Source organism: Dermacentor variabilis, chromosome 5, assembly GCF_050947875.1.
Source record: "Dermacentor variabilis isolate Ectoservices chromosome 5, ASM5094787v1, whole genome shotgun sequence".
Lineage (NCBI taxonomy): Eukaryota > Metazoa > Arthropoda > Arachnida > Ixodida > Ixodidae > Dermacentor > Dermacentor variabilis.
The window spans coordinates 99,199,626-99,226,160 of record NC_134572.1 but is presented as its reverse complement, the minus strand read 5'-3'; the positions used below and the strand labels follow the sequence as shown (position 1 = coordinate 99,226,160).

The 26,535-nt window shown below is 46.1% G+C and overlaps 1 protein-coding gene across 7 annotated transcripts in view; it reads left to right on the top strand.

Annotated features, from left to right (window-relative positions):
- The first annotated feature begins 9,982 nt into the window (after nt 1-9,982).
- Nucleotides 9,983-26,535, top strand: part of LOC142582970 (SWI/SNF-related matrix-associated actin-dependent regulator of chromatin subfamily E member 1-like) — a 36,350-nt gene continuing 19,797 nt past the window's right edge. For 2 of the 7 annotated variants that reach the window (XM_075693162.1, XM_075693157.1), the window contains exons 1-6: nt 9,983-10,200; nt 10,567-10,613; nt 11,100-11,192; nt 13,831-13,905; nt 18,154-18,285; nt 23,853-23,928. In XM_075693162.1, the coding sequence (XP_075549277.1) occupies nt 10,140-10,200; nt 10,567-10,613; nt 11,100-11,192; nt 13,831-13,905; nt 18,154-18,285; nt 23,853-23,928 (484 nt within the window). In that variant the 5' untranslated portion in view covers nt 9,983-10,139. Of the gene's footprint in view, nt 10,201-10,566; nt 10,614-11,099; nt 11,193-13,830; nt 13,918-18,153; nt 18,286-23,852; nt 23,929-26,535 lie in introns of all 7 variants that reach the window. The other 5 variants (XM_075693158.1, XM_075693156.1, XM_075693160.1 and 2 more) reach the window with 4 other exon arrangements.

Here is a 26,535-nt window from a genome sequence, read left to right as displayed (position 1 = left end):
AGGATGCCTCCCGGAGGTATGTCGCAATATCGACAACTTTGGGGCTCTTCCAGTACATGCGCTTACCATTTGGCGTGGCCTCAGCCCCGGCCATATTTCAGAGGGAGATGGACAACCTCTTCAGGGGCATGAGGCACGTGGTGATGCACGTGGATGACATCCTGGCTAATGGCAGCAATGATGGGGACTACCTGCAAAACCTGCAAAACCTGCACAATGTCCTGGCATGACTGCAGGACGCCGGCCTCAAGCTCAAGCTAGAAAAATGCATTTTCCTGGCCCCAGTGTTGAGTACTTGGGACATGTCATTTCCTAGGCTGGCCTAGCCTCGGCTCCCTGCAAAGTTCATGCTGTACTCAAGGCGCCTAAGCTCCAGAACAAGGAGGAGCTTCAGAGCTACCTTGGCCTCATCAACTTCTACAGGAGTTTCCTGTTGAACCTGTCGGAGTATCTTCAGCCACTCCATCTTCTGTTTCGAAATGGTCAGCAGTGGGTTTGGAAAAAGGAGCAGGACCGGGCCTTCCAGCGCAGCAAGGAGCTAATCACCAAGGCTCCAGTGCTAGTATACTTCGATTCTGCCAACCCTGTCATCCTGACCGTAGATGCGTTGCCATACGGCATGGGAGCCGTCCTGGCGCACCGGGACAAGGATGGCCAGGAACGCCTTCTGTCGTTTGCCTCTTGTAGGCTTCGTGCTGCATAGCAACGCTACAGCCAGCCGGACAAGGAAGGCCAGGCCCTCATGTTCGCTGTTGAACGCTTCCACCAGTATCTGTGGGGCCGGAAGTTCGAGGCGGTCACGGACCACAAGCCGCTGTTGGGGTTGCTGGGGCCTGACAAGGCAGTTCCCGTGCAGGCATCACCTCGAGTGGTACGCTGGGCTGGCGGCTTACAGTTACCAGCTGGTTTACCGCCCAGAAAAAGACCTGGGATCTGCTGATGCCCTGAGCCGCCTGCCCCTGACAGAAGTGCCTGATGCTATTCCAGAACCTGCTGAAGTGTTCATGCTGGAGCACGTGTACCCATAGGTACTCTCCAGATCTGCAATATTGCAAGCGACCAGCTGGGACCCAGTCCTGTCTCAGGTGGTCAAGGCGGTGTCCCGTAGGGAGGAATTGGTTCAGCAGGCCTATAGCCACAAGGCCGCTGAGTTGAGCCTGCAGCAGGGCTGCCTACTGTGGGGTTCCAGGGTGGTGATCCCACAAAGTCTCCGGTCCAGGGTCCTGCAGTTGCTGCACGCAGGTCATCCTGGCGTGGAAAAGACCAAGATGGTGGTCCGGTCCCAGGTTTGGTGGCCTGGCCTGGACCAGGACATTGCTCGCATGGTGCAGAGCTGCCAAGTCTGCCAGGAGCATCAGCGGGCCTTGCGTCATGTGGAAATCACCCCCTGGCCGTTCTCGCAGAGACACTAGTCCCGCCTGCATGTGGATTTTGGGGGCCCTTCAAGGGCCATTACTTCCTGGTGGTGGTGGACGCCTTTTCGAAGTGGGTGGAGGTTCTACCTGTCACCACTCCATCAGCAGGTGCGACCATTGCAGGCTATGACAGGTTTTCGCCGCCCAGCGGTTGCCAGATGTCATCGTGTCCAACAATGGTCCTGCTTTTGCCAGCACAGAGTACCTGGCCTGGCTGACGAAGAAGGGAATCAGCCGGATGATGGTTCTGCCGTACCACCCTGCTTCAAATGGTGCAGCCGAGCGGGTGGTGCAAACCATCAAGGACAAGCTCAAGAAGAGCCAGATTGGGGACTTCCGGACGCAGATTGCCCGGATACTGTTTCAGTACAGGACCACGCCCCACAACGTCACGGGTCGTGCCCCCTATGAGCTCCTGCTGGGTCGGATGGTCAAGACACCCTTGGACGTCTTGTATCCGGACCTCTGATCCACAGTGCTCCTTAAGCAGCTGAAGCAGAAGCTGGCTGCTGACAAAGGGTGCCATCCCGGGCCTTTGCCGGAGTCGGGAGCTCTAGTTTTCACCAGGAACTTCCGTCCTGGCCCACCCTGGTCCGACGGACAGGTTGTGTCTCCTGCCAGTGCCTCATCGCTGCTCGTCCGCATGCCAAACGGTGTCATGTGGCACAGACACGCCGACCATGTCAGGCCTTGTCTCGGGACCTAGCCGGCACCCTTGACTTCCACTTCAGAGTTCCAGCCCGCAGGAGGACTAGCGGCAACACCAGTTGCTTCCAGCAGAGCACTGCCCACCTTGGAGGTGGCAAGCATTGCCAGTGCTGCAGCGCCCGTTGGGCGGGTGTCGAGCCCATCACCACTCACAAGGCCGACCACTGCGGACCCACCGGATGGAGCGAGGCTGGCTCAGGCAGCACCCAACGTTGCCACACCTGGCCCGTCAACACCGGTGCTCAGGCGGAGTATTCGACGGTGGAGGCCACCGGACCATTACTCTCCTGGGTAGCAGGCACCGTCGACCCGGCTAGGACGGAGGCAGAGCCTTATGCTCTGAACTTGGACGTTTGTTTCGTTTATTTAACAAACTCGGGGTAAGGGGGTGTAACAAGCATGTAACGCCCCCTCGGGCATAATCTTCATTGGCCCACCAGGCTTGGGCGTCTGTCAGGCTCAGTAGGCAACATTGGTCACCGCACCCAATAAACACCGACAAGCACAGCTGCTTGGCGGTCAGTCATCGTTCGTCACTACCACGCTGTGGAGCGTCTGTCTAATGGAGGGTGCCTCGAGCCCTCCATCATTCACGAACTCGGGCGGATCATGACAACTTGTCCGGTGCTCATCCGGATCTTAGAGTCCGAATGGGTCCAACTGGCTTATATTTGAGGCATGGTGGTAAGTTAATTGATCACATGCCACATGGGATTCTTCATTTCTTAGGATTCCAGCATGGCTAGGCACAGTGATGTAGCGTTTATGGTACATCATGCACAAAATTTGAGCCAATGAACGAGCTAGGATTGATGTTGTACCTATAGCAAAGCAGAGTGCTCTTGAATTCATCAATTTTCTGGATCCTCAAGCTGATAGTATGACAGGGGACATCAGCACTCCAGGAAAGCCTTGACTTTTGGCCTGAATGCATATGTGTTTGTAACATGAAAAAGTATATTGATGCACGCCTTCTCACATGTCAGGCCAGGTTTTTAGTGTGCATATCCTCTTTCTACTCCAGCAGCGCTGGCTGAGCATGGCTGCACGTGTCCAGCCTTAGAGGCGATCTGTGTTGCATTCTTGCATGCTTTGAATCAATCAAAGGGGCAGCACAATCAAAGGGGCAATTCACCCGCCTCTGCTGCCACTCTTCAGCACACCAGCGTTGTGATATTTGTTTGACAGCAAGTGTCCGCGGTCATCGATCAAGTGAGATGTTTCTTGTTTCCCTGTGCGTGCGTGACAATGCGCTTAATTAGTAAGCGAATATGTTTCCAGTAGTAGGAGGCGCTAGTCCTGTCATTTGTGTCTTTCTTCAGTCCTTGTCTTTTGCGCCTTGCCTTTACTCATTCAAGCATGAACGAACTAGCACAAGCAAGAGTTTTACTTGAAAATGACTAACCTTACTTCATATAGCTGTCTAATAATTTGCTATCTCAATAATGCTTTGATAGTCGAAATTGACCTTTTACACTGCAATACCTACAGGATCTGCTCGCGAGAAAGGCTGGAAACCCAGATACCCGATATGAAAAAGTGGAGGTAACACTAGATATTGTCTTCAAAAAAAAAAAAAAAAAAATCTTGGAGGATGCTTAAACTTGGCCTTTAAGAGAGGAACGCACTAGAATTCAAAGATCTTTGACTACTTTTCATGCTTCCCGGCAACTGCAGCCAGGGCCGGATTAAGAAAAATGGGGGCCCTGGGCTAATGCGCATGCAAGCCCCCTTTCCCTATACTGCCGCCCCCCCCCGTCGCCTGCTAGGCTACTGGAAATATGCCATGTTTCATTTTAATTCCAGCGAATTAAAAAGAACGAAGTGCAATCAACAAGATTATGATTATTGTTGTTATTATAAGGAAAACAACAAAACTTGCTTGAAACGCGTGCTGTTGTAAACACCAACACATATGTTCACTTTATGATTAATCTGCATTCTGTTTTCATTTTATTTCATTTATGTACACTTATACATGGAGTACATGTTGTTCAGCAAAAGCTAGGCTTTAAGGAAAGGTTTAGTGCACTCAAGACGAACAAGAACGTAGAAAAGACAACACAGTTCAGATGTCGATCCTTCTGAAGCTAGGCTTTGTCTGCATCACTAATTTTAATCCCGTGAGGAGACGCATGGTTGTATCCAAAACATTCTTTATTAAAATTCATGCATCAGACTGCAGTAATCGTTATACATGTTACTCTATAAATATGCAATAGATATATAGAATACTTAAGGCAACACAAACACCATAAAAATGCACTAGAATACAGATGAAAATTACCAACTGTAATTACAAAACATTATTTGAAATATTTTCGTTAAAGGTAAGACAAGCAATGACGACACCAAATAAACATGGCACTATCAAAAACAACAAAAATACGGTTCTTTATAAGCACGCTAAATATCACAAGAAGAACAAACAAGAGACAAACAACGAAGATTTGCATATCTTGAATTACACTGCTCAGCATTTCATTGGAAACGTGGAGGCTGAAAGGGGACACAACGAACTTATTGGAACTATTCATGTATAGCGCAAACAGTGCTCTTTTAAAATGGCATCGTTCGCGCCTTCACTTTAGCAAAATCAGATATAGTCTGTTCAGAGGATAGATCGCGGAGGAGGTCACTTTCAATTGACATGATAGCAAGCGAGTTCACCTTGTCGTCAAGGAGGCTCAAACGAAGGTGATTTTTTTATCAGTGACAACTTGGAAAACGATCGTTCGGTTTCGCAGTTTGCCACGGGTATGCTCAAGTACATTCGCAAAGCAATAGAAAGGTTCGGAAACACATCAATAAGCTTTCTTTCGTGCAGCAACTTCATTATTCCCGAGAGGACTTATGTCCTGGCATACTGAGTTGTGCAGAAAATTCGCAAACTGAACAATTTCAGCAGAAAATGCTGGCTCGAAATCATTTTTGTAGGTTTTCACCAACTTCTCAGCCTGCTGTGCCTAGAGAGGCCTCGCTCCCAACTTCTGTCAGCAATTTTAAGAATCCGAACCTTTCACAGAGTTCAGTGTAGGCAGCCTTTCGCACTCGCAAAGCAGAGCCTAGACAAGTACAACATTGTAGGTCTCTACGATAAACATTTTTCTACCTTGTAGCACACTATCACTTTTTCCGTCCGGGTGCTTCTTCAAAACAATGCATTTGCCCTCATCCTGATAACATTGATTGGTACTTAGCGTGCATGCTCTCTCTTCGAAGGTATCAAAGAAAGGTCACAAAGAATTAACAAAGCCTTCTAGAGAGCCCAGCAGGTCTACAGCAGTTGAAATGTCTAGGCCTGGTTTCTGAAGTCCTACGCTCGTTTTGTCAAAGCGCGCCAAGATTTCACTCCAGAAAATCACCATGAATGCAGTCTCTAGTTTTGTCATTTTCTTGAAGAGAGAGTGCGCTTCATACCTAGTGTCACCGTTTTCTTCCTCGTTCTTTGATATAGCTTCAAGGCAACACAAGGCTGCATTGAAATTTTTCAGAATGGCCTTGCATGATTCAGCATGTCTTGACCACCTGGTCTCAGAGAGACTTCAAAACAAGCTGCTGGCCAGTTGCGCCCATGCTGTCCAAAAGATACCTCCATCGCTTAGGTGAGGCAGCAAAAAACACATACAGTCTCTGAATTACAGTAAAAAATTTGACTGCCTCAAGGCAACTGTCAATGCTACACACCCCAACTAAGTTCAGTGAATGACCAGCACATGTGACGTAGACTGCCAATTCGTTCAGGTGTTTGATTTGAGCTTGCAGTCCTTTGTATGTTCCTGACATATTACTCACATTATCATAAGCTTGGCCCCTACAATCATCGATTGAGATGCCATTGGTCGTCAAGAGGGACATCACGGTATCGAAAAGATACGAGCCGGTATGCGATTCAATTGGAACAAATCAAAGACGTCTTCTTTCCTTTCCTGTCTAGCCTCTGCTATCAGACTCATCATCATCTGCCATCGGAGTCATCCTCCCCTGCCCAAATTACCATCATGGTAAAGAAAAGTCGAATGGGAGGCACTGTTGGGTACTGCAGCACATCCTTTCTATGAGAAGGACAGCGGCAGAACTATTAGAGAGGTGGAGGGTGGCGTGGTGGTGATGAGGGGCAAGGGAGATTTACGTCCTCATCCCACATTACATGTTTTAGGTGTTTCCCCTTGCCCCTCCTCTCCAGACAGCACTGGACGAACGGACTGACAGGAAACCACGAAAACTCTTCCAAGCAAACGCACCTCGCTTCGTAAGAAAGAGGGCCCCGCCGCAGTGGCGGGGGATTTCTGTTTTTGCAGCTCGACAAGCTGCTCGTTCTGCTCGTTCTGGTTTTCTCACTTCATGTCGGTCAAAGTTCCGTTGCCCATAGTTCCACATACTGAGCAGGTTAGAATAATGGGCCCCCTTCTCCTACTGTCCAAGGTGAGGCCCTGGGCTGCAGCCCCCTTAGGCCCCCTCCCCCCCTTAACCCAGCGCTGACTGCAGCGTATGTAACCGTAATGTTTACCGGGAAACGCTCGCGGCGAAAGCTATGCACGAAGGCGGGTTTTCTGGTAGAAACACGGCCTCTTGCATGGGCCACGATGCGGCGGAGGCGAGCGCCATCTGGAAGTGTTTCAAGGAAGCGGGCGCGCTGCTCCGTGGACTCCAAGATAGTTACGCGCCGGCGTGCACAATTGGCGGATGCCGTTGCCAGTCTGTGCATTGTAGAAATGCATGAAAAGGCGTTTGAGTTTTTGTGTAACAGAATTGTTTTATTGTATATATATGCACGGAGATATACATTGATGAAGAACTTAATTCCGGTCTCCCCGATTCAGTCTGAGTAGACAGGTAATATCTTTTACCAGACACTGTTGTTTATAACAACGTCCAATAATTGCATTGATGAATTCTTTTTCTCGGAAAGTCGAGTGGGGCTCATTGCAGCTTTTAAAAGAAACAAGCTTGCTCAGGGCGGGAGTTTTCACTTTTGCAGTGAGTGCATTTAGAATATTTGATAACTTTTCTCCTACGTATATATGTCGAGGATATATGTCTGTATACCTTACATTTACCTAGAAGTGCATTGGTCATTTGCATCTCTTTGCGCCACGCAGTCAATAAACCTGGCTTATTTCACTATAATGCTGTTTCTTTTATCATTGTCCCTGATCGATATTTCACCAACAAGAAGAGTTCGTAAAATAGCACGATATAAATAAAATTTTCGTTCCTTGTAGATACGTACGCGACGTGTGTGGCAAAGATTACGTTTTGCTTTTAGAAAACAGTGTTAAAGATAGCAGTTCACCTGACTAAAACTACAATTGGTACCGGCCGAGAAGAGCTGCGGGCACACTACAGCAAGTAAAACCATAAAAAATTTTACTGCACAGACTTTCCGCGAGAAAAACTGGGTGTCTGCCAGCGTCCGCGCAACGAACGCGCGCTCGCCAGCAGATGACGCACTTAACAACGAAAGCAAAATTGTAGACGTCATGTTGTATAACCGATGTGTCAAATGAGTATACGTAGCAAAAAAGGCGTTAATATAAATTTGCAGTTGAAATAAAGCACCATTATAAGAGCGTACGCGTGCAATCGGTCTTAGCGCCCGCAACGAAACTGCGTTGGATATGCAGCGAAGCGCGTCTCCAACCTAATTCAGTGCGCTCGCAGCGCCTTCGCAAAATTTTTCCACACGTGGCGCATGCGCGGCGTCTCGGCGGAAAAGCGTCGTTTGTTCTACTCTACCATGTACTCTATTATTGTCTAGTGCACTCTAGCGCTCATAGAGCTAGTGCTAACTTTTTTAGGAGTGTAGAAATTTAGCCACCAAGTTGGTTCCAAATACTCTAGGGATATATCTCTAGAGTTGGCATCGTGGCGGCCGCCTGTGTGCTACGTTTTTCCTATATTTCCTGCTTTTTTTTTAAAGGTAAAAGTAAAAAAGTATTTAGGGACTTTACATCAAGTGTCCGCCGCGCGCGCCACCAGCGCTGACGCCGTAAAGCCCCTCAATTTTTCAAAAGTAGCGCCATTCTTAGATCTTTCCGCCACCCCGCTCACCCTGGTGCGTCCTCCTCCACGCCTCCTGTCGCCCCAGCCTCCTCCGCTCCCCCATTGGCCAATCTATGTCACGTGGAAGTAAGCGCCGCGCTTTTGTACATTTTTTCTTTCCAGCGCGGAGCAGGCGCCGCGCTTTTGTATATTTTTTTCTTTCCAGCGCGCGCCGACCTCCATTGTTGGACCTGCGCCACGAAAATACGTGCATAGTGCGTTAGCGTTATAGAATGTGCAGGGCCGAGAACTTAATTGCGATGCCATGCTGCTGCGCCTTCGGTTGCCGCAACAGACGCAGCGAGGGCAAAAAGCTTCTGCTTTGCCGTCCGGCGGGCGCAACGCAAAAAGAAGTGTGGATTCGCAGGATCGGGCGGGCTGACTTCGAGGAAGTGGCAAAGAACGCACGGCTTAGTGAAGTAAGAGCCACGGCTACTCAGAACCTCTTATTTCGAGCCTAGCTCACGCCTTCCGATTCGAAAAAGTGTGTGTTCATGCTCTGCGTGCTTTTTAGCGCGTTGTTTGACTTTTTTTTTTCGAATATGCTCTCTTTGTTTCATGTAGTTTCGTCTTGCGGTGAAATGCACGCATCTGCAGCTAGCCTGTGACACAAAAGCGACCTTATTCAGGGTGTGTTTTGAGCTCCACCAATAGTTAGCACATTCTCAATGCTTTTGCAAGGTTCAATATGACTTACGATGCGGTCTTTTAGCTTCGAATGTACGCCCGCATGTATTGATTTGGTTTGTGGTGATTAACGTTTTTAACGTTCCGAAGCGACTAAAGCGAGGATGCAGGTCGTAGTGGATGGCTCCGGATAACTTTACCTAGCTAGCCTGGGGATGTTTAACGTGCACTTTGATCGTAGAGTTGTACGTGGGCCGGTAAATTCCTCGTTGGCGTTTCATAATACTCGCGCAGGCGCGCTAGCGCTGCTTTAGAAGTTGGCACCTCGGTGCGATTGTATTCAATAAATTTTATTTACTAGTTATAACACCTTGTCATTATTTCGTATTATTGACGGCGCCTCCAGGGCACCAAAGTGGCAACGGGAACACCAAAGCTAGAACCAGGGCTGGATGGGGCTCGTCGATGCCTGTGCATGCCAAGGGGGTATAAGATCGCGGACAGCCAATTTTATATGCGAGCACTCCCTGCGACGCATGCATTATTGTAATGTCACGTGCTCTTAAGAGGCCTCCGTTAGCCATTACATGTGCCCTCCTGGAGCAGTACTTGTAAAAAAAATAAATCGTCACGATTACCAAAGCACCCCGCAATGAAAAAAGCGGCCCTGTTGCCAGGCATTGCTGACCGCAGACAGTCGGAATCTCTCACGCGCCGGCCGAACAAAAGTATCCTGCAGGTACGTAAATGAACCTACGAAGCCACGTACACATACTTTCACGCTGTCAGCGCCTGAAACTTTGGTAATTACGCGCGTGTTTTAGTACACCGCGTGCTTCCGTCGTGTTTCAGCAACACGAACTCTCAACGTCGCGCGCTTTACGCCTTAAATACGCCTTGAATAATGGTCCTTTTCTCTATTTCTTCCGCAATTCCAACACGAAATTCTAAAGGCCAGTTACCGACTGACGAAGAAAGATCTCGATTGAAAAAACTGCTCCGCAGGGCTCGAACGAACTTCTCTGCGGATTTCCTCCCGTAGCGTGTTAGCCGTCGTCTGCTACGGCAGGCACACCACCGGCGGCGCCACCATCGAGGCCGCGCCGAGCGGAGGAGGAGGGAAGTAAATGGCGCTACTTTGGGAGATTGAGGGGCTTTATGACGCCGATGGGCGTGCAATTTTATTTTAGTTTTTGCTTTGCTGGGCGCGTGAAGCTCTCCGCAATTCTATGCTCTCCGCCATGAGCTCGGCTATCCGTGCGCGAGCTTAATCGCGCGGTTTTAAGTCGTCTGTTTATAGTGTACATACAGTTTTACTTTTTAGCAGTGCATTAACTCTTGCCCATGGCTCTTCCGCCCAATTACCGTCAAGCGCAGATGGCCGCGGCGACCCCGCCTGCGCCCCGTAAGCGATGCAACATGTCTTCCATTTTTTTATGCTCTGCGAGGCGGTAGCCGGCGCAGCGGTTTGTCAAGCTTCCCTGGTTGCTGTGATACTAGTCTCGTGTCAACGATGACCTGGCCAGACTCGGGCTGGGAGAATTTGCGCGTACGATTATAGCCTGCCACTCTGTAGGCACGCAAAGCTTGTGATCGCCCGCACAGGATGCTTCTCTTGTTTCCCACAGGAAATGAAGGGAGGAATGAACAATGAGCGCGGAGGAAAATCGATACATATTTGCGTAGCGCCAGCTTCATGCTTCGCGAATGTCAAGATTTGAGAAAGGCGAATTCGCGATGTCTCGTTTTTCTTTTTCCTTGTGTTCAACAGAGAGGCCACGGGCGCAAGGCACAACTTCAAATTCAAGCTCGCCGATGGTATGTGCGATTGTCTCTTGTTTTGTTGTGACTGCATCGTCTTGGAGAACTTGAATGAGTGTCTTATTTTTCAAGTTGCGTCTCTAGACGAAAAATAGAAAGCGTTATTATCAGCTTTGCTGTGCTTTCAACAAAACTCTCTCTCTTTGTGCTCGGTTTTCGCACAGATGTCTCTTTTTCTATGCTTTGATTGAAATAAATATATATGTGGAAGTGGCAGATAGTAATTACTAGTTATGTCATGAGACAATGAGCTAATTTTAATCTTGCCTACATGTTATTACATTTTTCATGCAGCTGCATGCACTTTCTTATTCACCGCAATTTTGAAGATATCATACACGAACATCCCGAATTAATCCATTCTGCTGGTCGCCTTGAAACTAAAATTAGTCTGCAAATACTAATCTCTTCTCTGTTTCATGATGTTCTCCAGCTAACCGCACACATTGGTATACTAATGAATGAGCATCTTGCTATCCGCAGCCTTCCTCTGCCAACAGCAGCCCTTTCGTGCCATCCCCACATGGGCACCCATCATTCAATCCACTCAAGTTGGGATCACGTGGCGTTGGAGGCGTAAGTGTTCGTGTGTCATACTGAGCACACTTGATTTGCCCCTCCCTTAAAAATACGCAGGACTATTTGGCCTTCGTATTATGTGCGAGGTGTACTTATTAGGCACAAATGTACAAATATCCAACGAGCATCTGCCGAGATGTACAGTGCTGCACCACCGTTGGATCAAAAGTGCAGGTTTGGCTTTTATGCAAGGCTTTGATGTATATATGCCAGACGCACCATCTGTAACTGACACATGTGGCACAGTCAGTGTGTACTCCATTGGCCATCTAGTACACTGAATTAATTTAATGTTTCTCCTTAAGTCTGTATTTTTCTTTTAACTTGGCACACTGATAATAGCTTGAAATGTCCTGAGAACATGTAAACATTCCTCATTTATTATCCCATAACCACTAATGTAGATGCAGAATACATCTGCACTCACCTGCATTGCTTTTGCGGTAATATGGGCAGTGCAAAACTGAGACGTTATATTCCGAGGGGGGTATTCTGTGAGAGCCCACTTAGTGGACTATCTATCTCGGCCGCTGCTGATTGGCTGGAGCTGTATGAGAGAAGGAGATAGGTGCCCCCCAGCCTATCTCCTGCTAGTTTGTACAGCTCCAGCCAGTCAGCAGCGACCGAAATAGACAGTCCACTAGGTGAACTTTTACCGTATGCCCCTCTTAAGCTGCTTTTCTCTGTGTAGGCGAAGGGAATGGCTTGTGTGCTTGGAATGGTTACAGCTCGGAGCACCTATGCTAAAGAAGGAACTCTGCTTGACCTGCAACCACTAATGTGCTGCTAGGCCTACACTCATTTTAAAACACGTGCAACTCCTGACATAGCAGCTCTCACAAGCTTTCTCCCTGCTTTTTTTCTTCAGCCTATGGCGCATGAACATAGTGAATGAAGAACGGGAAGTACATGCATGCCTAATAACTTCTGCTCATGTACTCTAAAGGGCTTCTAATTTGCAAGCTCTGTATCCTGTGCTCTCTCAGCTTATGTCTTATGTGTTATCTATAGGGTCCTATGTATCTGAGTTATATGCTATTTAAATTGGGGTGAGAGGGGGGCAAAATAGGTGTTGTTCTAAAAAGGAAAACTGAGGAGAAATTGGCCTGTTTTGTTGTCTGCCAGCTTAAACTCCAGGATTTTCCTAGTAATTTACCCAAATGATTAACACAGGCAATGGTCTATCCAGTTTGGATGCAAATGTTTCATATAAACAAGTGAAATCACTGACGAATATATGAGGACAAAGGGCTCAAAATTTGTGACGAACTTATCTATACAAATTCTTGCTGCCAGGCATTATTTGCACTTTTAAAAGAAACCACATAAAATATGGGAGCATTTTTTTTTGTTGGCTTGTTCACTCTGTTCTCTGCACATTTTTTAGCAAAGGCAAAACGGAAAAAAAATAAAAGCACGAATAGCAGTGCATTGAGTCATGTTCCTGAAAAAACGTGATGCTGTGTATAATCTTACAAGCCCTTGTTTACGTGCATTATTGTACACATGTGGGACATTTCTCTTGTCCATGCTATGGACCTGTTGGGCCTTTTATGGTGGTCATCCTGTTTTACTGCTTCGCGCTATATGCCTTTGTAACAGGATGAATGAAATGCCAACTAGTCCAGTCAGCCACCTTTCTTTGAACGTACCTTAGTCGGGAAAACTTCCTCTCAACGTCACAGCTGTCGTTCACAATGCAGAGTGATGTCAGTGCTGCGTTTGCTTCTTGGCACATTACCTCCGTTTACCATATGTGTGATGTGTGGAAACTGCGATGCAATTTGCCATTGTTGTATTAATGTAAATGCCACTGCTAAAAAAGCAGCGCAAACTTTCGTTCACTCAAGGCTGGCAAGTGCTGAATATATTTTGCATGAGTGTTGAGCAATAAGGAAGCAAGTATTATTCCCATGTGAATTGTATTGGTAATATATTTTGACCACTTTCTTACACAAGGCGAGCCACATTCATTAGTCTTGTGTAACACCTGCATTTGCTACCCCTTACAAAAGGGGGAAGCTCAAGGGGAAATAGGGTTCAACCCGATTTTCACAAAACATGTTCAGGGTGCAAAAATGGGAAATTATTTGGTTTTGCGAAGGACCCCAGTTGTTTATTATGTGTATTATTGTTGGTTGAACATGCTATAGAACCAAGACTCTGGTGTCATATCCTCAAAAACGCCATTGTCGCAGACAATTGCTCATACGAGATGCCAAGAAGTTTGTTAGTTGATTTCAAGTTATTATTTCAGTTAATGAGAGTGATACATCTTGTCAGGCAGCTGGAGTTTTTTGTGTGACCAGTTCCTTGTAGGCTACAAGCAATTCGATGTAAAGATGAAATTTTTACAAATTTTCAGTCACATAAAGTTTCTCTTTAGTGGTCGTAACATTAGAGTAAAAGCCCCAATTTCTTGTGACTACAGACCTGACATGCTCCACATTTAGCGATACCCAACACTGTTCACACTTTTCCTCACCTATAAATGCAAGTGTAGCAAACAATAGTAGTCCCAATTAATATCCGAGTTAATTGGAAGGGCTAACATTATTGATCTGTTGCCAACTCTTGGCTGCCGTGACCTGGGAGACTAGTGTTGATTGCACTGTTGCTACCTTTACTTTCACAGGCCGAAAGTCGTGTGCCCAAACCACCAAAGCCACCTGATAAGCCCCTGATGCCTTACATGAGGTACAGTAGAAAGGTAAGAAAAATGGTAAGGATTACAGCCCCCCCAAGTTTATCATTTTGCTTCTTAACTTCGACATGGCACCTCTGCTTTATTTAGACCAGCAGTTTGCAACTCAGCCTTGTGTTGTTTTCCTGCTCGTTCCGATTGTTAATTATTTCTTAATAGATTTCCATCAGTTTGCACAGATTACATGCATCTCATTAGAATGAAACTTGGACCATTTCTGTGATGCAGCATTGTGGTAATAGGTTTTTGGCTTCTTATGAGATAGTTGCTGGAGTACAAAGGCAGTTGATTATGTCCAAAAGCTGTTTCCTTTCTTGCCATAACTATTAGGCAAGTACATGTTCCAATAAACACACATAAAATCAGCTATAAGTAGTGACTAACGGGCAATGTGCTTGTCTTCTCATCAGAAAATATCTGCAATACGCAGACTACAATTCGCAGGTGTCTGAGTGGTGGGCTGAATGATGTGCAGACATTTCGGCGGTTTATATGCTGTTGCCAGCAATCCGAACAGAAGGAAGCTTTATTTAGGAAATTCATGGCTCCCTCTGAAGTTATTTGGTATTTAGGCACTGGGTTTCACTTATTTCAACTTTTGAGTCGACTGAGAGGCTAACTTTTCTTTTTATGAAGCTATGTGGCCGCAGTGGATTAGTTGCTGCTGATGAATTTGTTGTTTTATGGTGCAAGGGCCAATTGTTACCAAAGAGCGCACTCTGCTGCTAAGCACCAAGTCACCGGGTTGATTTCAGGCTGCCACAGCCTTGTTCCGATAAGTTAGAATGTGAAAATGCTCATGCACATAAATGTATGTGCAGATTAAAGAACTCTAGAATTGTCGTGATTAATCGAGAGTTCTCCACTGTGGCATCACTCGTAGTCCCTAATTATTGCTTCTTTTATTATTATTAAACTGCTGCTTCATTTTGAATTTTTTCTAAACTATCTATTCCTTATTGCTTTGAGTTGACAGGAAAACGTGGCCTGCTAACCTCCCACTAGGTTAATTTCAGATAGCTGTCCTACCTTGACTAAGTGTGTTGTTCCCCATAGCCCAGCTACATTTTAGTGGAAGGGGGATTCCTCCACAATTTCTGTTTTCAGTTCTCTTGTCCAGAGCGCAAGCTCCAATTGAATCGGGGCAATGCATGAATGTGAAGATGGACACTGACTACAAAAGTTAGTAATGATGTTTTGACATTTGTTGAAAAGGACATGGGAACTGTGTCAACAAAAAGACAAACATGATCAATGGTTGCTTAAATATTATGCATGACATGGCCCATATATAGAGCGCACTCTGGCGGCAGACTTCCATCATTTTAGGTGAGAGTCGACCAGAGATTGGAGGTGAAGTGTCTAAAAGAGACTCTCAGTTTAAAATTTTATTTTTTGCAACAGCAGCTGTAGCAACGTGAAGAGAACATTAAGGTGTTTAAGTTGACTTGTTGAAAGTTGTGACAAGTCATTACATTGTTAGCTGCTCATGGTGGCACATCGGCAGGAAGGCAGACATTTGAAGGATGTGCACTCGTCATTGCGCAAACTTGTGCTCGCTAAATAGAAGCAAGCAACTCTGCAGCAGCAAGATGGGTTAGCATGGTTAAAACAGCTGTTGGAAACAGAATGATGTTACTCACAGCCGGCCCTTGGAAATTGTGTGTCATCCACCATTTTTAGAGCCAACAGAAATCCTTGTGATATCTCTGGAACATACTGCGTGTGCCACAACAATCTGATAAAACAAGCCTATCTTTCTGGAAGTGGCCACAACATTTGGGATGCAAGAACAATCCAGTGCTGCAAACACATATTGTTCAGCATTAAAACTGCGATACCACTGACAGTGCTTCAACGACAACAAAAAAACTTATGAAGGAAGCAAGAAATATACATTACAGTGTTAACTAGGAGCAGAAATGTCTCATTGTGAAAAAGAAAATTCTTACAGTCTTTTTAACATTTATTGTGAAAGAGGTTCTGCGGGATCCGAATTATCAGTACATATTGCAAACTTTTGTGGTCAGTGTAGCTCCTGTCAAACAGGTGTCACATGTGGCAAGTGCGAGGCAGCAATCTAAATACATCTAGCTTGTTTGCACTCTAACTGTTCAAGTTGATTGCTTCCGTTTTTGTGCAGCCTGTTCCACAACATCATATTCTTGTATCATCGACGCGTTCTCTTATTACTTGGTTGCTCTGTAGTAGTAATGCAAGGAGACCGTTATATGTGCCATGCTGTCCTTCATCTTTGGTTTAAGCAGCTGCCCATTTTCAAAACGAGAGTGCCACCATTGTGTAATGATCATGTTCGAAGAGTGTTCATGCAGCAGTCAATGCTCTGAAAGTGTGAACATAATGCTATGTTTGTGGCTTGTTAGAAAATTGGTACACAAAGATAGAGCTGTTATGTAAAGAAATGGTTTTTAGATTATTTGCAGAGTGTTGAGGCCAAGTATAAGCCTTGAGACCTCACATTTCTTTTTTTATGCATATGCATGCAGGTTCCACGAGTTGCAGACTCCTGATCATGAGCCAAACTCTCACCATGTCTTGCAAAAAACAGACTGATTTTTCTGCAGGATGTCAAATGATAAATGCGCAAGAGCTTGACTCTTGACAAAGCTTATGCTTGCTTGTGACAAAAAGTCATAATTAATATTTGTTGAAATGATTTTTGTGGTGCATATACATTGAGCATTTAATGCATCTCATTATATGCACAGAATATAAACAACAGAATAAGATAGTGGTGAGAGGTAGCTGCAATGGCTTCTGGGAAGATGGGCATAAATCATTGAGTGGCATTACCTTTTGTACTTACTTTAGTCACTCCTACAAATCTTTGTCTCTGCAGAACAGGTAATCTCAAAATGTTGACTGAAATGATTGTACAGGGATTGTACAAATGATTGTAATGTTTGTATGACTGCGCTGTGCATACATTTAATGTGCTTACTCATTTTCCCAGCATTGTCTTCATGTTTAAATTAGAAGTGCATAAAGATTGAAAATGTTAAGCATAAAATTGACATTGTGGGTCCCCACCTGTGCCAGCTAACGCAATTTTCTGTTAATGAATACAAAGTATCTCACAGCATTTCACTTGAGGAGCCTTACTGTAATTGTTATCCTTTAGTGGTGATTGCGCGCTATGATAATACTGTATTTGCATGAATATAATGCACTAGGTGAATTATGAGTGACCAGAAATATATGTAGTAATTACGATTATAGCACAACTATGCATAACACCGCCATTTCCAAGGGCTTCTGAGGATATGGTGTATGTCGTAGTGGGATGTGGGATCTGTGAGCCTGTGAAGTTGCACAATTGTAATGTTTTCTAATGGGAGTACAATGCACTGCAGTGGCAGACTGCTGTGTACACAGGCGTAGCTTTCTCTGCATAGTGAGGCCACCTTGATGCACCTTGCTGTAGTGAATTGGGCCACTCAACCTAACAGTCATCAATGAGCTTTGTCACTGTTTTTGGACCCCTTTCTACCATTGCATTCGTGCACCTTTCTTGCCCTGAATTGGGCTCTCCATATTTGCGGACATATGCTGCTTCCTGCCATAGTTTGGCTCTGCTGTAAAGCTTAGTAGTAAGTAGCCCAGTGGCTGAGCTGACCATACTTCAGTGCAACAAACCATGGTTACAAATCTAACTCAATGTGCTTTATCAGGCTAGTTATTCCAGTGAGAGGGGGGGGGAGAATATATATATATATATATATATATATATATATATATATATACACATAAAATGTTGCATTCATGCAAATATGGTATATTGTGTTCCAAGTCTCTGCAAAGGCTCCTCCTGTGAATGTTACCAACCTACATCAATGTCTATGTCTAGGTTATAAAAAGGTAAGGTCTGGCACCAAATGCTTAACTCTTAATGTGACAATTGGTGCGCACACACAAAATCGTTTTTAAGTTGGGCTCTTTCCTGGAGCGAACGTGTGTGCATTGTGCTACTGTAAGTAACAGGGCTCCCAGTCTACCAAGCATCTATTCTGGTGTAAAAGCCATAGGTAGTCTGCGTGATGTGATAGGGGCACATAGAGTCTAGCACAGCCTGTGCAAGATATGCATCCATCACCTTGCTGCGAATGAGATCACGTCTAGTGTCACTTCCCAGAGGCCCAGAGGTTGCCTTAGTGCTTTCCAAGCACCTCTCTTGGCGTTGCAACAGCCCGAAAGGGGAAGTCATGAGCTTCATTGACCTGTGATCTTTTTAAGGTGTGGGATCAGGTGAAGGCTACAAACCCTGACCTGAAGTTGTGGGAAATCGGCAAAATAATCGGTCAGATGTGGAGAGAACTGCCAGACGAGGCAAAGCAGGAGTACGTCGATGATTACGAAACTGAGAAGGTGGGCATCTGACATCACCACTGCCACCTCGTGTGGCTCTGCCCTCTCTTGTTCTTCCCTCCCTTGCTCTCTCTCAATCCCGCTTTTGTGTCCGTTGGCTGGCTGCACCGATTCCCCCATGCTCCTCCCCTTCAACTCCCTTCGTTTATGTCCCGCAATATGTGTTTATTGCTTGCTTGACTGCACCTCCTTTTTATCCATCTAGTTAGGGTGCAAGTTCACTGCAACCTGGCTGGGATCATCATGCTATGCCATGTGCTCATCTTTGGTTATGGTCATTGTCACCGTGTGCTGTACTCATGATTGTTACAACCATGTGAAGCCAGGAAAAGGATGGGGAAAATGAACTGCTTGTTTTAATTGATGCATGTAGCTGAAAGGATGTTCCACATCCGCTGCCATGGCAGTGAGGGGCACTGGCTAACACTCCCAGGACTAATCTTGCACACGTATACCAGCACCCAAGAAAGTTTGACGAGAGGACAGCCACCGTGGTAGCACAACGGAAGCGAATTGCACGCATAGTGCAGATGTGAGCTTGGCTCCCATCTGCAGTGTGTTTTCTCTCCGCTTGTTTATTACATTTCAGTTGAAATTAACAGCTAATTTCCATTGTACTTTCCCTGGCTTCAATGTCTTCCTCAGTTCTTATTGACTCTAAAAAAAAAACCGAGCCCCTCGCTTCCCCTATTTTGCTTACCCATGATTGTACTTCATGGCGTGTATGCACTAACCGTCTATGTTTTGACTCACCCTTGTGTGACAAGAGTACAAAGTTATTAGTATCATGCTCTCGGTGTTTGAAATGTTCTTTTACTGCACTGACATAGGGGGCTTACTGATTTCACTGTTAGTGTTACCTCTGCAGTCGGTGACAAGTCGAGAATGTGGGAGTGAAAAAACACTCTGTCTGCTCTCTATCACTCCACTTTTATGGAAATGGAAAATAGTCTTCTTACAGATCATTCATTTTAAACAGCGCCAAAAAACACACACGGACAAGGAAAATACAGCGCTGGTCCTGTGCTCTGCCTTGTCCATGTGTTTTGTTTTTTGGCGCTGTTTAGAATGAATGACTCGTACCAACTACAGTCGAACCCACTTGTAACAATATTAAAATGCCACGAAAATTCCATTGATATAACCGTTAATTGTTAAAACCGGGTTGCATGAAAAAAATCAAAATAGGGGGATTGCAGAGCTGATCTTAGCAAACTATAATAGTGGGGAGGCCAGTGCCTCTCCTCACTATATCCCAGCAACCTTCCTCCATCTGGCTGCTGATTGTGCTCACTCATTTAACTGCTTCCTGGGCTCTCCGATCACGTGTAAGAAGCCGCAGCTGTCGGCGCTAAAGAATGGCGCTGCTGTAACTGCAAAGAGGGGTCACGGGTGGCAAGCGATATGCAAGCACCGCCGAGGCAGCTCTTTGGTGGGCCCAAACGGGGTCTTTTAAAAAATGCAAGGAGGCTGCCACGGCAGCCTGTTAGCTTGAGAAATCCAGAAGAAATGCTGAGGCGAGATCGCCACAAGCGTCTCGCCACGTACGTCGCACTGCATTGCACGAGAAAACCCCATGTCCGTCAGCTTTGCCGACATCCTTCTCCAAGGTATCCAGGTGCTCCACGTTGTGCAGCGGGAGGTTCCTCTTGAAAACGAAGTACCGGAGGGGACTGAATCATCTGCCGGCGGGCCTCCTGTGAGGACAACATTGAGGCAGCCTGCCCTACTGCGTCATCGCTGCCATTGTCGCCCTCGCTATTCGATGCAAGCACGTTCGCGACTATCACCTCATCAGTTAGAAGCACTTAGTACTTAGTATCCAAATCTATAGCAGTGTGCTTTCTTTTCACCGGCAACGTCGTGCATTGCCTATTATCAGCGGGCGGGTCAGTCATTTTCCGTTTCGGCAGCGAGTCAAAATAGGCTGAGAAATGACGTGGCCAGGAACAATTTCATCGCAAAAGATGAACACGGGGCTGTTTGCAGAACTGTGCTGAATGAGGAGCCAGTGAGCAAGATGTAGCGCAGTTGGCGCGGTCCATTCATGTTTCGGACGGATGGAAGGGCTATGGGAGAGAGGAGCGCAGAGAAGGCTGAAAAATGAGCATGCAGCGGCCGTTTGAGCAGCAGGCCATCGTGCAGAGGCTCGAATTTCTTTTCATTTTTTTCTTTTCAAGGATTTCGCATTTCACTACCTTTCGGCTTGGACACCAAGCAGCCAGACTTCATCGTTATAACCGATAATGCGGCATCGGGGCATTGTAAGAAACGGGTTATTTCACCGTGCAAAACATACAAAAGTTGACGGTGCAGCAGCTTCACATTGTTATAACCGATACATTGTTAAAACCGGTATCGTTATAAGTGGGTTCGACTGTAGCTCGCACCCAAACCCTTATAATTCTTACAAATTACATAGGCACAAGATTATATAGGCAGTGGTTAACCAGTGGTTAATTTGCCATGGACAAGTTGCAGTCATGTGAATGTGCAAAAATGTGCAGCTAAGGTCAGCAGGTGTGAAAACAAAGAAGGCAGTTTGCAGCACTAGCATGCACACATTTGGCAAGGGACCTTGAGTGAGGATTAGGAGGGGGGTTAACCTTCTCTTGCCTGAGGGTCTCCTTGCATTCCCTCCAAAAGCATGGATAGGAAGTTGAACTCTGCAGCACAAAGTATGCACCATTCAATGCCCAGCTAATCCCTGCACAAACATGGGTATTGCAATTGTTACGTGAACAAACATACCTTGGGCACGAGTTGTCCATACCACTGCAGTGCATGCCTGAGATAAGTGTATAGAGGACATGGGTAACAAGGAGGGGTGGAGAATCCAATCTTATACAGTTAAACCTCAATATAACGAAGTTAATAAAATCTGCAGTTTGCCTCGTTATGTGGAAATTTCGTTATATTGAAATTTGAACTTTTACACAAATAAGTACAGTCATTGATGTACAGTCGAACCTCGATATATTGAACAGCGCAGTGATCGCGAAATAGTTCGATATAGCTAGAATTCAATATATAAAACCACAGAAAAGAATGCGTCAAAAAAGCAGATCAATGAACCAAGGATGCGATCGGGGATCACTGTTCAGAGCGAGTGTTCGGTTGTGCCGCGCGCATTTGGCCTAGGCCATGCCAACTTCGTCAGCCCGGAGTGTGGGTCGATTGCGCCGCGTGCAATTAGCGTAGGTGCAAAGTCAGCGCAGTCTAGGCCAATCACGTGCGCCCAACCGAATGCGCTCTCCGAACAACAATCCCCGATCGCGCCCCAATCATGGTGCACTAAATACTAACTTGAAGCTTCATGCAAAGTATTTATTTATTTGGCTGAAAGTACTGCAGCAGTGTAGCCTGCTTCTTATTCGCAGCCGCGTGCTTAAACACGGAGTCCTCAACTTAGTCTAAATGATCCACAAGTGATAGACCGGTGCCCTCTTTTGCACAGCACTAGCGGTGTAGAAGGGCCATAGTAGCTACAGCCCCAATTGATGTCGGGAATGGGGCAACATCAGTGCTTGTGGGATTAACTTCGGTAGCATCTTTGTTTGGCCGCTACTTCTTCTGTGACCTCCATTTCCGTCAATTGAAGCATTTTGAAACACTGTCAATAACAAAGTATCAAGTGGCGTCTGCCAAGGCGTCTATGAGTGAGTCCAGTGAGCGTGTCTTTGTAGATGCAACTGCCAGTCCTAACGAGGAGCGGCAGGCACGGAGCGTGGCACGGAGGAGGAGTCAGTGCGGCAAATGGAATGCAGCATTGCCATTGTCGTACTAGCCATGGCCTCCGAGATTTGCATGCGCCGGCTGGTGCGCACTAATCTTGGAGGCCATAAACTCGGTGCAGTCGATGTTAGGTTTGTTCGATTCAGAAAAAGGTGCACGGCACCTCAAACGAAAAAGTGCAGGGTGTGCCGGGCTGCACCCACTCGCTGCAAGGTTCAAGGGTGCAGTGCACCGCAATGGCACCTTGCCTTGCACCCCGTTCAATCGAGCACGGGGGAGGGTGCACTGCTGCACCTCGGGGAATTGAGGGTCTAGGTGCAGTGCACCGTGAATAGGTGCAGAAGGTGCAGAGAAACTTGGCTGAATCGAACAGACCTATTTGCAGCTATAGTGCGCCACCGTCGGGAACGCCCATGGGCGTACCGCTATCTTCGAGGGTGTCGCGGGAAAGCTGACCGCCTGTCATCAGAGCACACATAGTCCGTGGTGGCGGAGTTCAATATATCCATTTTACGTCTAAACCCCTCCGAAACAAAGAATGCATGCGATTTTCCAGGTGATATAGAAAATGTTCGATATACGCAATAATTCGATATAGTATCCATGTTCGATATATGGAGGTTTGACTATTTTTCTTACAAGCAAAAAGTGGCTGTAAAAGTTTACTTATTATCAGGCTATCAGAAAAAAAAAATTTTAATGAGAAAAAAATTCATTTTGTTGAATTTGAGTCTGTCCTACACACCCTACTCGGCTCACCCTCGCCTGCTTTCACTCGCACCCAAGCAAGCAGCATGAGGGGCGCTATAGGATCTTATCGCACTTGGATTTTAAATGGAACATGACGCTGCTACGCTGCATGTAATTCAACCGTTCAACCATCTGCATTTGGGGAAGCTTCCATTTATTGCCTCAGTATTCCTTCGTGGCAGCAGTAAAATGTTACATTGAAATCATGTATAAGCACACTTTGCTATATTGAGGTTCAAAATACATAGTGTTTTATGGACAAGCAGCTATAAAAAGTGAAATTCTTCTTTATAGGGAGAATTTCGTTATATAGAAGTTCGTTATATCTAGGTTTAGCTGCATATGCTGGCGGATATGTGAATCTTTTTTCCATGGGGTATCAGCTGCTACATTCTCAACCTGTTGCTGATTGTTTATTGTAACAATAACTTGATTTTTCTGTAAAAATGTTTTTAATATGGGGATGTGTAGCCAGTGAAGTACTTGCAGAGCACTTAAATTGGTACTTCTATACTTCCTAACCATGCACGTGCAGTGACCATAACCAGAGGCTGTTGTAACCACAGCAGCGCGTGCCTCATAATCAGAAAGTGGTTTTGGCACGTAAAACCCCATATATTATTATTAACCACAGCAGCTTTACTGTAAAGTAAGGCAGAGGGACAAATTGAATACTGACATCATCATGAATGTTTTAATTTCTCGAAGTTACCCAACCTTATTTCTTTTTATTTTCTGCACAAATTGATAGGGTAAGGACTGGTGCTGCAAGCAGGATAATATTGAAAAAAAGAAAAAAGTTTTGTGACTTTCTCACTAATTTTTATCCTCTTTTCATATCCCTGGATGCTTAAGTGCCAGTGGATGTGCTAAAGACCTCTGCCATTGCAAATCACTGATCTGCCCTCTCCTGCACTTAGTTTTCTTGGTGTACTCCCACACTGACTTTTTCTTGCCTTTCCCATAATGCCAAATACTGTATTTGCTTGAACTATGACTGTTTTGGCTTATTGTGCAGCCCTGTGTGTGAGTCTGTCCTGTCTCAAAGCAAGTTGTGCCGATTTCCTCGTTTACTCTTGCAGATGGAGTACAATGAGGCACTCAAGTCTTACCATAGCTCCCCTGCGTACCAGGCGTGGGTGGCAGCCAAAGTTAGGGGTGAGTGTCTGGCAAATTTTGTGATGTGTGTCCAGTAGTTTGAAGTTTCAATTGCCTTTCCTCCTCAGTTGGCAGCCCTGTAAAAGTAATGTGATATGCTTATTTCATCATCTTGAGCCTGAATTCATGAGGCAGTTTGTAATAAACAACAGCTTCTATGAAACAGCTGTCGTATGATTTCATTTTTGGTAGCCCATTGCACAGCCAGCTTAGTAAAAATTAGGTGTGCAAGGTATCACTGAGAAATTCATCAGCCCTTCCACTCTGGGAAGGACGAGCAGTGAAGCTGTGGTGTGTTTTACCTCTATCGATGCATCTATGTACAGTAGAACCTCGTTGATACATCCCCATTAAATACGTTTTCCTGACGCCAACGTTCGCAATCGAGAACGAAAAAAATTACCCATCAGAGTTAAGCCAATTTTTCGCTGGTTCATACATACCCGGAAAACATGATTTTTTTGGCACCAACGTTCATTACATCGCCAAACTGCGATTGTACGGTACATTTTCTGGCCGCTAGATCCCGTGTAAACAAAAAAATGTGTGAGGCGCGTGCGTTCGAGAACAATCTATAGCTGCCTGCTGCAGTAGCAGCTTCACTGCAATACTCTCCCGCCCATCTCACGTGAAAATGCTGGCGTGTACTCAGTTTCTCATTTCGGCACCAGCAAATATTCTCCAGGGTCATCGCACATGGCATTCACAGCTATCACTGCCAGTCCTATTGCAATAAGCATCTTCGCCTATCTGTTTCACAACACGTGGCGCCGTCAGAAGCGTAGCGCATGCTTTTAATAGGTGACAACCGAAACACGCCGCCGTTCCCTGCTGCAGACTGTGATCGTATATACTTTCCGGCCGCTAGGTCTCGTGTGAACAATAAAAGGTGCAAGGCATGCACGATCAAGAACAGTATAGAGCCGCCCGTCTCACGTGAAAATGACGGCACACGCAATTTTTTATTCCGGTGCCAGCAAATCTCCGGCCAGATCGTCGCACACCGCATTCACGGTTATAGCTGCAAAATATATTGTGATAAGCATCTTTACCTATCTGTTTTACTGCATGTTGTGAGTAGTGCCATTGGTAGCATACTGCACGCTTTTAGTAAGCGATAATTCAACCATGCCACCATTCCCTGCTGCAGGCAGCGCGTTGCGGTCGTCACATTTTGCTTAGGTAACATCGGCTGTTGCCCACCAGCTCGTGCCCACCAGCTCGATTTTGTTTCGGCTTTCCGTCATCTCATGGCGCAATGATCCGTGCGACGCTTTGCATTACGTAGATGTCAACAATAGTCGAGTCTGTCAAATTTTTTTAGTTAGTTTGGATTGTACGTTTTCCTGGTTAGTATGTCTTTTCTCGCGTTTTTTTCCCAAAATGTATGAAGGAGGTTCTACTGTATATACAATGAAACCTCGTTAAACTGTAGTTGACCGGAGCTCGGAAAAAGTACGTACTAAACGGTAGTACTGCTTAACCGAAATAACATGAGATCGTACACTTACCTGTCAAAAACGGAACTCAGAGAGAGCGCGATGAAAGGGCAAAAACATGCAGTATTTATTTCACAACCTCCTCTATAAAGTTCATATAGGAAGCCGTGATTTATCCACTTCGCGCGACAAAAGTCTAGTTATTTTCGTCGGATGCCGCGGCGGCCTAGCAGCAACGACAGCTGCCTCGAATTTACTGAAGCTGCGAGCCAGCTTTTCAGCCAGCCCCTTCTTCTCGGCAAACACTCGCATGGCAGATTCCTCGTTGGTGTTGCATATTATCTATGCATGGGCACTGCAGTCGCTCAGTGCCCACCATATGGTTAGTGCATACTATTTTCTTTCTTGTTCTACACGCACAGGCACAAAATCGGTAAAATCTCGTGTGCAGTCGTTCAATTCTCGAGTTGCGACACCCGGACGATAGCCACCAGCAGCAGTGACATCTAAACATGGCCACCATGACATAGTTCATGCTCAGACAGCTGTTGCCGATTGCAGTGCACAAAAGCATGACCTTCGAGATTTGCTTCTGGTAATGTGAAGAAGCTGCTGGTAGGGGTGAGAACTCGCTGTCGCCATCAAACCCAATCCAATCCAATTCAAGTAGCAACCGCGCAGAAGGACATTTTTTTAAATGCATAGGCATTTCTATTCTTACCCAACGAGAAAAATGTCCGTTCTAGCCCCACAAAGTCGCTCCGTGGTACTCCTCAACCCGTAGCGCGGGAATCATATCTACGTTGGGTTTGAACGAATAGGGCAACCAGTGGCGTCAACTGTAACATTTATTGCTACAAGCAATAAAGAACGCTGGCAGGGGGAAGTCCTCTCTGTAAGAAGTAATAATAGGCTAGCCTCGTTGCCCAGGATAGTCAGGCAAACGAGGTCACTCGCGGGTTGTGGCAGGTACTCCAGTCTGGCAGGTTAGGGGTCCAGCGTCAGAGAGGGAGGTTGGTCGTCTTCCCCGGTGGTGCTGTTTTGTACCTTTTTACCTTTGCAAGGGGAATGTCCTCCTTGCCCGTCAGCTACCTTCCTGCGAGTCAGGGAGGAAGGGTGTGCGTGCTTCGCGAGAGCAAGAGAGAAGCGGGAGAGGGCGTAGTGCGCC